Genomic DNA, 15265 nt, shown 5'->3' with positions numbered 1-15265 from the left:
TTGGGTTTAAACCGAACCAAACCGAACCAAACCGATAATCCAATATACATATAGTAATATGATATATATATATGTATTAACATATTGTAAATTTTAGTTAAAGTTCGTATTTCATTTTTTTATAAGTGGCCATATCTTTAAAAAAAATTATAAATATGATTCAAATAATATTATTATATATAAAATCATGTAGCATAAGTTTTTATATTCTCACTCTATCGTTTATGAGTTGATTATTTTTAATAAAAATATAAAACTGATGCCTTCATATTTTATAACCAATCCGAACTACACTAGACCATAATAATGTAAACCGAACTAAATCTAAACCAAACCGAACTGAACTGAACCGAATTGAACCCAAACCGAATCCAAACCAAAGCTACTTTGGTTTTAATTGGTTTGAGTTTTATAAAATCCAAATTACCCATACCAAACCGAACCCAAACCGAACTCGAAACTAAACCGAAATGCCCACCCCTATAAAATCGTCTTTTCACATTTTCAGCTTTAGACAGAGCTGCATGGTTCGTGTCCAGTCCTAAGCATATGCTGGTGATGCATTATTTTATAACTTCCAAAAATTGAAGAAAAAGTTTCATATATAACCCCAATTTTGTAAAAGAAAAGCTATATAAACTTTCTTTTGGTAAAATAAAATTTAGCTAAACTATTTAGAACTTTTCCCCAAAATTTCGGGACCGGTTCTGCAAAATTATCAAACAAGAGATCAATAGTAATCATAGAAGAAATCTTTGGCCATCTTTCGATTTGAAGTGTGGGGGGTAATCTAGATTTTGTACTGGTTAAATTGCGGTCAGAGGTGCTTTTCATAGCATAGCCTTGTGTAGCAGAGGGATGGAGTAATAATCAGTTTTAGATACATCCCCTAGACTATATTTGCGAAGTGATTTTGTCACATGTCTTCTTCAGAATCAGTTTTGCAAAAATGTGATATGTCTACTAAATTTGATGACATGGCATATGAAAAATATAATATGGACAACTATGTTTAATGTAAATTTATATTTTTGATAATTTTTTTAGAATATAGTAATAACTCATATATTACATTTATGTTGATTTATATTTTTGGTAAACTTTTTAGAATATGGTAATAATTCATAGATCCTCCTTAAAATAAAATATTCAAATATGAACATTACTAATTTGAAATCTTATTTAATTATATTTTTATAACTATAAAATTTTATTACTTTAAATTTTCGTAATTTTATAGAATTTTTAAAAATTTATAAAAAAATAAACCTAAAATCATTAATTTCTTATATTTTTACAAATTTTATAAATATTGTTTAGCTATACTTTTTCAAAATTATCAGTATTATATCATTTTTATTAATTATGTAGTAATAACTCATATATTACATTTATGTTGATTTATATTTTTGGTAAAAAAATTAGAATATGGTAATAACTCAAAGATCTTCATTGAAATAAAAATATTCAAATATGAACATTGTTAATTTCGAAATATTATTTAATTATATTTTTTATAACTATACAAATTTTATTACTTTAAATTTTCGAAATTTTATACAATTTTAAAAAATTTATAAAAAGTAAACGTAAAATAATTAATTTTTTTATATATTTAGAAATTTTATAAATATTGTTTAGCTATAATTTTTCAAAATTATCAGTTTTATTAAGTTGATCTCTATAATATTATTTGAAAAGTCAGTTTCCTACGTGTCGCGCTCACGTTAACTCTCACGGTGGTTGATTATGATGATACCATTAACGAATCAAATATATCTAATTATCATTATTAAACATTTATTTTTTTTCTTTTCTATTTAGGTTTCCTTTTTTTCTTCAAATAACCTATATATAAAGAAAATATATTAATTTAAAAACGAAAATATCTTTTATATATAGTGTAATTCATAATAAAAATTTCACAAAATAATCTTAATTTTAAAGTAAAAAATATAATATTCCCTTTTAAAAATAATCTTCACAATATAATATATATTTTTAAAAGTATTAAGCATGTTATTTAAATTAATATATTTCTCATATTATTACAAAATAATTTAAATAGCATAAACTAAGATATCTTTAATGAATAAAATTTAATTTAATCTATTTATGTTCCCTTTTATATTTTTTCAAATAACATGTATGATAAAGAAAATATTTATAAACTTAAACCGAAAATAATTTTTATATATAATTTGATTTCATAAGTAGGAATTTAGAAAAATAATCTTGATATTAATATAAAAACTAATATTCTTTTTTCGAATGTATCAATTATATTTTCATGCAATTTCATACCTATCATCATTATATTTTTATAATTTTATTTGTGATAATTATCATATTCCAAATTACCAAGTACTATAAAATTAACATAGACATAGGCTATTTACAAATAGTCAATTCATAAATATATATACACATCTAATATGAAAACCAAACTAATGCAATGAATACAATGAATATGATTTGGTTGAATAAGATTAGAAATAGTTATACTTGAATTTAACGGAAATATATAACACAATATACCCACAAATGAGTAACTAGACCAATTCAAATTATTTTATACAAAGTCAAACAATAAATAAAAATAATATATTATCATTTATTCTCAACATTTTACTAAATAAATATAAAATTCTCAAATTATACTACAAATATATTAACCAACTATTACAATTAAGATATAATTTTGAACTGATCAACACTTTAGTTTACTTTTACTATTTAATTTTCAAAACAACATATATTAAATTATACATAATCCGACCAAATATATATATACAAATTTAAGGCAAGAATCAAACTATATAAAAATAACAAAATTAATCAAAATTTTAATCTCTATAACAAAATATCTTAGTTGAATCGTAAAAAGCAAATGTTATATAATATATCCAAATAATAACCAAACAGTCGAGATATTATATATCCAAAATTATAATCTAATTAAAATAACGCAAAGTTATTTAAAACAAACCATGCATATTGATTACAATATAAATAACAGAATAAATAAAAAATTAAAAAATATTAATAAACTATCATAGTGTAAATAAAATATTATAATGTATTTACTATATAAATATTTATACCCGTGTTCATGCACCGGAAAATCACCTAGTTTACTGTAAAACTCTTGATTCTCTCTTTCATTGGCATTTTAGTACTCGACATGCTTGCATTTGGACCGACACGATAAATCTTTCAACAATGAATTGTCGTCCATCCATCTACCATTGGCATTTATCCAATGTCACTGGCAAATAACTATGAGCTAATACACAACTATAAAAAATGTTTCTTGGAAGATGTATAAAATGGATAGATATTATTTTGGTAACGTGATTTTGGTAAAAGAAAATAAAATTGAGGGATGTGAGATAACATCATAACAATCGGTATTTTTATATTATATGGTCAAAGACTAGTTGTTCTGGGATATATATTTGTAAAACCCCTCCGTACCCGAAATTTTAACAGTTCTAAATTACGTCATAACAATCGCGTATGCATGGTTGTAATAATGCTGCTAATATAGTACGATGTTGATTTTTAGAAATTCAACTTTGTTCCACCAGTTTCTGCAACTTTCTCTTAAAAGAAATCTACGTCGAATGTGGACACTTTTATCTCATCATTTTGTAGTTTGATATAATCCAACTTTTTTTTTGCCATCATAATGTATTATATTAAAACCCAAAAGGCCGAAAGAAACAACATTACAACGAGGCCCGAAAGAACAGAGCCCAAACCAAAATAATAACACACAGGCCCACTGACCATCGAAAATCCAAACCCAAGTGAAAAATGAGTGATCCACGCATCACCATCATCGCCTCCACGTGTCGATACCGACCACCAGAAAGACGCGTGTTGCAACATGCAGAATCACCATCTCTACCGACTGGAAAACGCCGCCGGGACCGCTGCCCAAAACTCCGCCGGAAACACGAGCCACCGATTTCAAATCCAAATGAAGTTCATCGTTGATTCATCAAGACCAATAAACTCCGGATTCAACCGGGACACCACCAGGATCACCGAAAGCCATTCCCAACGACTGTATTGGAAATATTGGGATTCAGGATCAATACATAACCGCCGCAGCTTCGGATAGCATCAGCCGAAGAAATTGACAACCACCCGAACTCGGCCACCAACTCAGCTTGAGCACTTCCATGGAAACGAAAGCCGGCAACCACCACCGAAAAGGAATCGGCGCGGCTCCAGAGTCTAAACGCCAGATATCCATCGGACCAAAGATGCGATACTGGAAGCTAAAGATCGAACAAAGCGGCTCAACGGAAACCACTATGCCGGGAAAAAAGAAAAACAAAGCGGAAATAAAAGAAAGAAACAGAGCCGGACCGACGGTGGCCGTGGTGGCCCACGCCATCGGCCGGAATCGATATTCACGGCAGTGTACTTCTAGAGAGAGGTCAGAGCCTTTTCTAGAGAGAGAATATGTGTTTGATATAATCCAACTTATTACACCTAGCGGAAAAGAAAAAGAACCAACACCATTTTTCCACAAGGAACACAAAAGTCTTTTGGGACGTTTACTTTGAAGTCAATACACGTGCTCACTGCCCTCTTAGAATCCACCATGTATAATATCAAGGAGACGTTTTATTACAAGTTATAGGACCCATGAATTAATGCCTTTTAAAAAAATAAAAGACCCATGAATTAATGTTAGTTCAACACTTCAAAGGTAGTATTTGAGTCTTCTCTAGATTAGGCTATAACTAAAATTATGTATGTCAAACTTTTATAAGACTGAAAAAACTTATCAGATTGAGCTCCTATATGTTCAAATTTCTTATTTGTCATGAATATATATAAATACTTACTTTATATTATGAAGAACTATGAATACCTTGAAAGAATAAACAATATGGAGTTGGATTATGCAATTAAGTAATTGTAAAAAAAAATACGGTGAAGAAGATATATATATATATATATATATATTTCGTGATACTCTTTTTTCTGGGCAAACATATTTCGTGACTCTCATTACAACTTTATTCGACAAAGAGATAAGTAGGTAATTAATAAAATTTGTCAGGGGAACTGGAAAGAGGGGTCTATGTACACGTGACTTGACTTTCTTTTCAAGATCTATCAAAGATGCTTATCATATCCTCTTGAAGCCCACTAATAGGTAAGCTTCTGATAACTTTTCTTGTTCGGAAGTGACGTAATTTGACTTTTGAAAACTTAATTGATTTGTTTTCTCTTATCATAAAGATTTCCACCGTAATTTATACGTTAACTAAAGATTAATCACTCATGTATGGAGATTAAGGACCCCACACTAATTAAACATTTTGTTTTTTTAATTAAGACAGATTGATAGTGAGACCACACTGCTGCTACTTGCTTTCTTCCCACTTGCCCACCTGGACCCCTCGCACCTCTTCTTCTTCATTTTCTTTGAACAACCACCTCTTCTTTTATTAATTCGTTCGTACCATAGCTAGATTTTGAATTGAATGATAAAAACAGTTTAGACGGTGCAATCAAACAGATAATCCATATCAAATATAACAAATACAGATTAAACGGATCAGGGCATCTCAAACTTTATTGGGACCCTATTCAGATTTTTTTTAGTACATTTTAATCATCAGACATAATTTATATTCCTTTGAAATATTATTACTGTATAAAATAAATACAAAACTTTAGTTATTTAAACTTTCTTAAAAAATCTAAATAATGATATTCTTCGAATTTTTGATGCAAAATTATCAATCGAATCAACTTGATCATTTGAATCGACTAAATCACTAAGTTTGATATTATTTTTAGCCACTCTTCTAGTTTTTTCAGTTTTTCTTCTGATGTTTATTATATTCATAATCAGAAGTTATAATCTATAAATGTAATATAGTATAAAATATGGATAATGGTTAGACCAAAAGTTGTAGACTCTAGCCTTTTTCCAAAAAAAGTTGTATTTTTTTTTCCGACAGAAAATGTAAGCTAGTTTTCTTTTTTTCTGTGTTTGCAATTTATTTTGTAAAACAAATTGGTGCAAAAATATATCTTGTTTTTTCTATTTATAATTGACTAAATAATAATATTTTCCTAGACATAATAAAATTAGAATATTAACTTTCTATAAGATACACCAACATTTTACTTTCCATAATATAGAATTGATATAAATGCTAATTACTACCTAATTTATTGTATTTTAGTTGGTTATGTATTAAAAAGTGTAATTTATATTTATTGGTTAATAAAAACGGGAATTAAATTTAAAATATAGTTATTCTATTTTTTATAAATATAGGATTTTTAATTTATAAATATTACTAAAATAAAAACAAAAAATTATGGATCCTCTAAAATTTTAGACCATGTTCGACCACTCCAGTTGCACGTGCTAAAAACGGTCCTGAAACGGATCATATAGAAAAGACTTAGATCAAGTATAACCAATACTTTTATAAATTACAAATGATGAAAACATTGTTGTTATTTCGCATGTTGTCGTTCAAAACCTAATTTATCTTGGTTTAAATATTCTCCACCTGGAAATGATAGATATTTATTTGTAAAAATAAATTGATAGGTGGCAAAATCTAATTCAGTGTGATATAGTTTCATGTGTTATCTAAATATAAATTAATAATTTAGTGTTTTTTGTCAACAAATAATTTAGTGTTATTTGTTTAATTTAAATACATACTAGATTTTGATCCGCACATCCGTGCGGATAATCTTTCATTTATAAATATAACTTTTTCTAGTATTTTGTATATAATCATTTTAGATAGTATATTTCTGTCATTTTATAAATAAATAAATAGATAATATATAGTTTTAAAAATAAAAAATTCAGATGTTAACAATTTTTTTTTTTTGTAAAAAATTATTACAGAATTTACGAATTTTTATCATTTTAAATTGTGAATGGTATTTTTGTCACTTTAAACGATGAATGATATTTTATTTATTTATCTAAATGAAAGTATTTTTCAAAATATATTGGTTTACCAATTTAATGTAATTTTAATATGTAATTTATTTATTACTTTTATTTTAATATAATTTAGACTATATTTATAAAATTAGCATATTATTTTATTATTTTATGGTAAAATTTCAATTAAATGAATTTATAATGATATTATACTACTAATTACGAAATTAACCAGTGTATTAATTAAAATATTTATTTTAAAAAAATGTTAGATTTTTTCTCAACAAATTTTGTTATTGCTAAAACTAAAATTTAAATTTATAGTTAAAATAGGTTTGTTATTAATATCTTCATAATTATTTAGAAATGTTATACATTAAATAAACTAGTGTAAATAATCAAAAAATATAACTAAATACAGTGAAACCTCTATAAATTAATAATGCTGGGACTACACCAAAACTATATTTTTTATTAATTTATAGAAATTATTAATTTATCGAGATACTAATTGAATCAAAAACTCAATTTGGGCTATGAAATTATATTAATTTATAGAGATATTAATTTATAGATTATTAATTTAAAGAGGTTATACTGTATATAGACCTAGTATGACTATTTTGTAGTAGATAAAAAATAGTACTTTTTAATAGATAAGATGTGTTTCATGTTCAAATTGTCACACTAAACTTGTTTACAAATGTTTTAGTTGCATCATCTGTATTTAATATAGTCAGCATATATAGTGGTTAGAACTTAGAGCAAGAGTACTATCTATACTATAGCTAGCTGTATGCTATATAGTTGAAAGCGCAGAGCTTTTACATTTAAAACATTTAAACAATAATAGGTGGGGCGGTTCCAAGTACAACAAAAGAAACTATTACGTGAAAAACGACCAATGCAATGTATCAAACAACCACCTGTCAAAAACTTAGAAATAATGGTGTCTCCTATTGACGAATCTGTTTGACTATTGAAGGGCAAATGAACCTGTGCAAAATGAAAAAAAAAAGGTTTAATCGAATCACGGATGAGGTGCTTTTTCCCCCCAAAAAAAATTATCAAATTTTCCACTATAATGACTGGTCGCGTGACGTCATCTCGAATGATATACGGTGATGTCATAAAAGACGTCATTTTTCTTGTGAAAGCGGTAAACACGTGGAGGACCTTCGACGATAGCTCCATGAGCCGCCTCCTGATCGCCTTGGTCACCACTCAATGTCCCTTCCCGTGGGATTATCACATTAACTATCCAAGTGGAGATATTTCGAACGCTCCACCTATCTGAATCCACGTGAGGTACACGCGCCGTCACTAATTTTGTTTGTTTCCTTTTTCCTCCACAACCCCTTGTGCTTCGTTTCTCCTTCCTATTAATTTCCACCCTCCTTCCAAAAGGCAAAAAGCAAAAAAAAACGTAAAAAAAAAAAACGAAAAAAATAAAATGTTTATTATATATATGAAGCTAGAGATTAACTAAAAGGATAAACAAAAGAGACAAACTCATCTGTCTGTCCAAAAGAAAGACACAAACTCATCTAGATTCTCTAACCGGAAACACAACATGGATTCATCGACGTTTCTCGCCGCCGCAAGCTTAGACCAGGTAAACCCATCTCCTATTTCGAGAAAGCCATCAAAGCAAAAGAAGAAGACGGCTTCAGCAAACAAAGCCATCAAAGTGCGTTACATATCAAACCCCATGAAAGTCAAAACCTGTGCTTCCAAGTTTAGAGAGCTCGTACAAGAGCTCACTGGCCAAGACGCCGTCGATCAACCGGAGCCCGTGTTCTCCCCCTCCACCGTCTCCGACCTCAGCCCTTCTCCTCCCCTGTCGGAAAATCTTGCGCCACGTGTTCTTCAGCAGGAGCCGTTCGATGATCGGGTGGGTCATGAGTACTATGAGCCGTTGGATGGTGAAGATATGTTTTTGCCTCAGATGTCGGCAGGTTTTTCTGGGTTTTTTTCTAATGGGTTTTACAATGTGAATGACTTTGGAAGAATCGATTCTGTGTGAAGATCTTCCGAGTTTTTAGGGTTTTCATCAAAGTATATATAAAAAAATTATGAAATCCATACATGATTTTAACCAAAAAATAAGCTGATACATACATGGGTATATTAATTAGCACGGTTTGTGAACCAAATTATAAGAGTTAAGTCACTTGTGAAAGGATATTTTTATATGTTGTTTTTTTTTCATTGCCTTTTCATCAAACTTTGTATGTACGAACTAATCATGTATATTTTCTATTTAGTTATGAAACTATTGTAAATGATCCAAATTTTAGCAAAAAAAAAACTATTGTAAATGATCCATGATATAAAAAAATAAGAATGATGTAAAAAATAATAATAATTAAGAACATAACCCTCCACTAATCTCTATATTGTAAACATCCACAAGATCAGTCGAATACTTTATATCACACTTTCACATTCATCGTGGATACACAGCTCCATGCCTCCATCACCAGTTAAAGGTTTGAAGATAACTTCTCTAGTGTGTTCCTTCATCAGTGTCAGCTAATCTTAATGAATCTTTCAAAATTCATCAACATTTTAATCACCTAGAATCCATCCAAAACAAAATGTGAATATATTGGATGCTACATTCCATGGTCATTTCGTCCTGGCCTGAATTATACTTTCTTGTGTAAATTGTGATGTACGTTAGAACTTAAAACTTTTATACCATTTTCGTGTACGAAGTATAGCGAAAGTGACTTTGGTTATAACCAGAATAAGTTTTTTTTTATGTATGATCTAATTAATTATTACTTTGTCAAGTATACTTGGACGACAGAATAACAGAGTAAACAATCTGAAACTTATTTATGTTACTTGCATTAAGACAACACTCGAAAGTTATCTTACCTAACATAAGTACATAACCGAGAGTAATCGTTTATATCTTCCAAAAACTACCATATATATCCCATTGACTCTATACACTTAGACATAATCATTATTAGATACTACCAAACTCAACTATAAACGCATAACTATATCACAATTACTTTTGCGTCTTTTCTGGAACTCACTTGACATAACTCCAAAATACTGTAACCTTTTCCTTCCTTGCTTATGATCCCTCCCTTTCGCCACTAGTTTTTATATGTGTAGTATAATGAACGTTTCAAGGATAAATAAACTATAGAGAGTCTTCAAGGTGTCGAAGGTGATGATGAGGTGTGTCAAAGGAGTGGTGAGGTGTAGAAGTTTTCAATAAAAGTGATTTTACGAGGAAATGTGCTATTTATATTATATATTCCCACACAAAGCCCTTCAGTGGTTGATGCATGGGTGCTCTTACGAAGATTTCATGAAAAGCAAGTTGATTCCAGTGGTTGGAGATTTTGGAGAAGACAATCTTGGCATCGAATCTCAAATAGCATGCAAGATTAGTGACGAGATTGATGTCATTATAAGTTGTGATGGTCGTACAACATTTAACAATAAATTTTCTTTTTCTTTCCAACAAAGTTTTATTTTCTTAATTTTGCTTTTAATCCAAACAAACGAACACAGATATGACTTTGCCTTAAGCGTCAACGCTCTTGGACCTGGTAGACTCTCAAGCTTCGGAAAGGGATGCAAGAAAACTGACCACTTTTTCTCCATATTTCAACTGGTAAGGGGAAGTCTCACAAAGCTTGTTTACAAAAAAAGTCTCACAAAGCTGACTTCCTTTTTATAGCTTACGTGACTGGTAAGAAAGAAGGAACAATACTAGAGACTCCTCTCTCCATTGGAGAAAACATAACTTCTCACTTAAACATTGAAACCGAACTAGTATCAGAAGCTTTAAGGAAGCTCCATAGTAGAGATGAAATCAAGAATCTGAAAGAACTTGGCATGGAAAGGTGATGACCAATAAGAAAAAATTCACATTCTTATGTAATAATATCTTAATTTAAAAGAGAATCTTTTGACTAACCAGAGCTCAACACTATGGCTGGGAAAACACTTACACATTCACAATAGCGATGGGTGAGTCTGTAATTCACAACCAAAGAGGAGATCTGCCTGTAGTGATTTTAAGGCCTAGTATCATAGAAAGCTCCTGCAAGGTGCCTTTTCCAGTTTTCCTGGCTGGCTCCTAAGAATAAGGTTAAATATTTTGTTTCTCAAACACAAAAAGACATGATTAACTTCTTTCTTTTCTTTTTGACATTTTTATTTGGTTTTAAAAAATAAAACAACTGGATGAGTGCTCCATTAATATTGGCCTACGGAAAAGACCAGATTGCTGAAATGTGGGGAGATTATCAATCTTCTCGCGACATTATACCCAGGGGCGATACTACGTTAGGTAAGGGTGGGGTATCAATCTCAGTATACTTTTGTACTGATATTTAATAAGCCCTTGTTAATAATCGAAATTTGTAAATGTATTTAACCGTTCTCTATATCTTTGGCCCAGATGAAAATTATTGCTAAATCCGCCACTGATTATACCTGTTGATATGGTTGCCAACGCGACAATAGCAGCCATGGCAAAAGCATGGTTGTGGTGTTTCGGAGCTGAAAGCTTATAATGTTACTTCTTCTTCTCATGTGAACCTCTTGCGACTTGGGGAGTTGATGGACTTCTCTTTCTTTCATCAAGATCTGCGTGACTCTCCACTGATAGAAACAGAGATGGAGTTAGAGCGTAAAATATTCCACAATTCTTTAGAGTTATTCACTTCCTCTGTATCCAACAAAATAGCATAACAAAAAGGAGAGATGAGAACCAGAAGAGGTGAGTCATACCAAGCTGAATTTTAAGGGACTTGCGCTCTCTAATTAGTGTATATCACCTGTTTCATTTTGAATTTTATAGTTTATCAACAAAGATTTATCAACATTTTACTCCAGGATGTGAATCACCTAAATGTAGCAGAATAAGTATAGATATTGGGGTTGCGCAAAAAAAAAGTATAGATATTGGGTATTGCATTTCGAGTTTCATTTCTTGTATAGCCAGAACAATAAATATACTAGGATTATTAATAATATTATTCCAAAGAAATAGATGACATGAGAGGATATCTTTGTCCTCATAATATACTAGGTTTAAATGTAAAAGAAGTAACCGAAAACAATTTCTTTATTTCTATCTAGGCTAAATTTCTAATTTTACCACAAATTTGATATAATTTTTCAAATTTATGACAATTTTCATAAATATGTTAAATTTATGATTAAAAAGCTAAACTAATCTTTAAATCATTTATAAATATGTTTTTAAAACATTTATAAAAACTTACAAATTCGACCCATTCTCTAAATAATAAACCACAAACGATAATCAATAAAGTATTTGTATACTTTTGAAAGTTGTATCCAATTAATAATTAAGCAATTTATCTTTTTTTTGTTAAATAAGCAATTTCTGTTTTATCTCTTGGTTTTGATATATAGCTTATGTCACTGGTAAGAAAGAGGGAACAATACTGGAGACACCTCTATGCATTGGAGTAAACATAAATTCTGACTTGAACATCGAATCTGAGCTGAAACTAGCTTCAGAAGCGGTTAGAAAGTTACATGGCGGTGAAGAAATCAAGAAGCTGAAAGAACTTGGTATTCAAAGGTGAGGAAGAAAAATGAACTTAATTACTCTTTTTGCATATTCTTATGTTACTGAGATATGAATCAATATGTTATTTATCTTAGAGCCCAACACTATGGCTGGGAAAACACTTACACATTCACAAAAGCAATGGGTGAGTCTGTAATTCACAACCAAAAAGGAGATCTGCCTGTAGTGATTGTAAGGCCTAGTGTTATAGAAGGAGTTTTCCCCTGGCTGGATCCAAGGAATACAGTTAATTATATTTTCTTTCTTAAAGAAAAAAAATAGATTAGATTTTGGCTTCTTAATTCATATTTTTCATTTGGTTTTGACAGGATGAGTGATCCAATTATCTTGGCCTATGGAAAATGCCAAATTTCTGACTTCTGGACAGATTATCAATCTCTAATGGACTTTATACTTGTTGATATGGTTGTTAACGCCACAATAGCAGCCATGGCCAAGCACAGTCGTTTTGGTGTTTCCGTGCTCAAAGTGTACAATGTCACTTCTTCATCTCATGCGAATTCCCTGCGAGTCGGCGAGTTGATGGACCTCGCTCATCATCAACATCTATGTGACTTTCCATTGACTGTGACAAAAAATCTAGAGAACATGAAACTCCACAGCTCCTTAGAAGGTTTCACTTTATCTGTATTCAACACAATAACAAAACATGAGAGAGGAGATGCAGACTCACATACCGGATTAAGCATGAAAGGAAAGAGGATGCTAAACTATTTTGTGTCCTTGGCAAGAACATATGAGCCTTACACATTCTTTCAAGTTCGGTAAATAACATCACTTGGACTTTTTTTCTTTTATAACAACAAAAATGCTATCAGATTACTGACTCTTATTTAATATCCTTAGGTTTGACGATACCAATACAAAGAGACTTATGCAGGAGATGTCAATGGAAGAGGGAAAAATGTTCGAGTTCGATATCACTGGTATTGACTGGGAGCATACATTGTGAATGTTCATCTTCCAGGTCTCAAGAGGGAACTATTTAAGGAAAGATCCCGTTAAAGAGAGTGATTAAATATTACAAGTGCTTGTTGAATGCACCTATTTTTTATGAAGTTAAGGACCTACTAGTGCAGTAGTGATTATAGAGAATCAGTTAAATTCCTTGTTTTTTTCTTTTGTGGACACGTCCATGGATTTCTATAACACACAAGTCATGGTTGATGACCAAGCTTTCAAAATAAATTCACTATATATTTTATTAATCCTTCACGCATTTTTTTTGTCAACTTCGTTTCATTAGAAACAGGCCTAATGGACATTACTATCTAGTATTAAAATATTACAAAAAGGCCTAGATAAAACATTAAAATAAGCCCAAAATCTGAAGAGGTGATTGCTACATCATCTTCCACGCGTCCAAAGAAGAAGTTTCTTGAAACACTACGTGTTCTTCACAGAGAAAGCGGCAACTCTAGCCTCCGGTAAGTTTCTCCGACATGAAAACTTCCTCTTCTCCGACTCCGATCCTCTTTAGCCACCACCGTTGTTGTACCTAAGACCACCTCGCAATCCCAATACCAGATTCATGTGCTTTCCACTTCAACCGCAAATACTTGAGCAAAGAGGCCTTAATCCACCGGATATAAGATCAGAGGAAATCTGAAATCAAATTGAAGTAAGACCCTTTACCGGACCGTTGAAGACAAAGCCGGTTCTTCTGAATCCCTTTCCTAAACGATTCCAAATATCCATCAAACTCATCCTTCTCTCTCTCTCTCAGAGATGCTCCACTTAGACGCCATGAACAGCTACATAAGGAAGCAGAGACTGACTCTCATAAAAAGGAAATCAGAGTGAGCGGTGAAAAAGGTGTTTGATCAAGAACTAAACGGAATAAAGTTAAGCCCTAAGTGGAAAACAACTACAAACGATAACATAACTTTATATAACATTCAACCACATCAGATAAGGATAAGTAGACAGATCTGATTTGGTTGAAGTTTACACTCCAAAATCGCCTTGCGAAAACGAGAATCACCATAGCGAAAACTAAAAATCCGCTAAACGAAAACTAAAAACTCAATCTTATCGATCGAAGAAACATTAATTTACACCAAAAAGACGTTAAATCTCTTCCCCCTCTAAAAGATGTAAGTTTGGTAAGAGGGGAAGAAGAGAGAAATAATCTCTAATCCTTCACGCATAGCAGCTTGATTTCTAGTAATTGGAGAAAAACATCTTGAGCTCTTGACTAGATCTCAGCGTTTCTACCAGGCCGAAGTACTTACCTAGACCTTTTTGGTTCCGAACCGTTATGCTAAATATCCGAACAAAACTTATTAGTTTAGTAATATAGGGTTTGGTTAGAATCTGGACTAAACCGAAATCCTAATTAAAATCCAAAAATATCCGAAATTAATTAAATATTTTAATGTTTCTATTATGTAAAAGTAATCTAGATATTTTATTATAATCAAAATATTTTTGTAGTTTGTTTTATTTTTTTATTTTAAATACTTTTTAGCTAGTTTAGCTTAGTTTTTTATTAAATTTGTGAATAATTTATATATTTCTAATTTTATTTTCAAATTTTCAGGTTTTAAAAAAACATTTTTGGACGATTTCAAACACCAGACCGAAAAAACAAACTAATTTCGATCCAATAAAGAAAGCCTTACAATACATTTGGGCTTATTCAATCGAACAAAAGGGCTTCAGTTTGTTAATGAGCCAAACAAAAGTCACTGTAATTAAACCCTAAACTTGGAGAA

At 30.7% G+C, this 15265-nt stretch overlaps 2 protein-coding genes across 2 annotated transcripts; both read left to right on the top strand.

The window, feature by feature from the left end:
• Nucleotides 1–8425: 8425 nt before the first annotated feature.
• On the top strand, nucleotides 8426–9036 carry LOC108859043 (sigma factor binding protein 1, chloroplastic). The gene has a single exon (XM_018632889.2). The coding sequence runs from the start codon at nucleotides 8523–8525 to the stop codon at nucleotides 8973–8975; it is 453 nt and encodes a 150-aa protein (XP_018488391.1). The 5' UTR covers nucleotides 8426–8522; the 3' UTR covers nucleotides 8976–9036.
• A 1220-nt stretch (nucleotides 9037–10256) lies between these two features.
• Nucleotides 10257–13553, top strand: LOC108858609 (fatty acyl-CoA reductase 6, chloroplastic). Its single transcript, XM_056985806.1, is given in 9 exon segments — nucleotides 10257–10416; nucleotides 10486–10565; nucleotides 10568–10592; nucleotides 12368–12539; nucleotides 12623–12748; nucleotides 12750–12773; nucleotides 12857–13312; nucleotides 13395–13489; nucleotides 13492–13553. Coding segments are annotated over 9 exon segments (1200 nt in total).
• The last annotated feature ends 1712 nt before the right edge of the window (nucleotides 13554–15265 follow it).

The sequence above is a fragment of the Raphanus sativus genome, chromosome 5 (assembly GCF_000801105.2).
Source record: "Raphanus sativus cultivar WK10039 chromosome 5, ASM80110v3, whole genome shotgun sequence".
Classification (NCBI taxonomy): Eukaryota; Viridiplantae; Streptophyta; class Magnoliopsida; order Brassicales; family Brassicaceae; genus Raphanus; species Raphanus sativus.
This window is presented reverse-complemented; position numbering and strand designations above follow the sequence as displayed.

Coding starts and splice junctions, on each gene's coding strand:
- LOC108859043 (XM_018632889.2), top strand. CDS start 8,523: ATGGATTCATCGACGTTTCTCGCCGCCGCAAGCTTAGACCAGGTAAAC.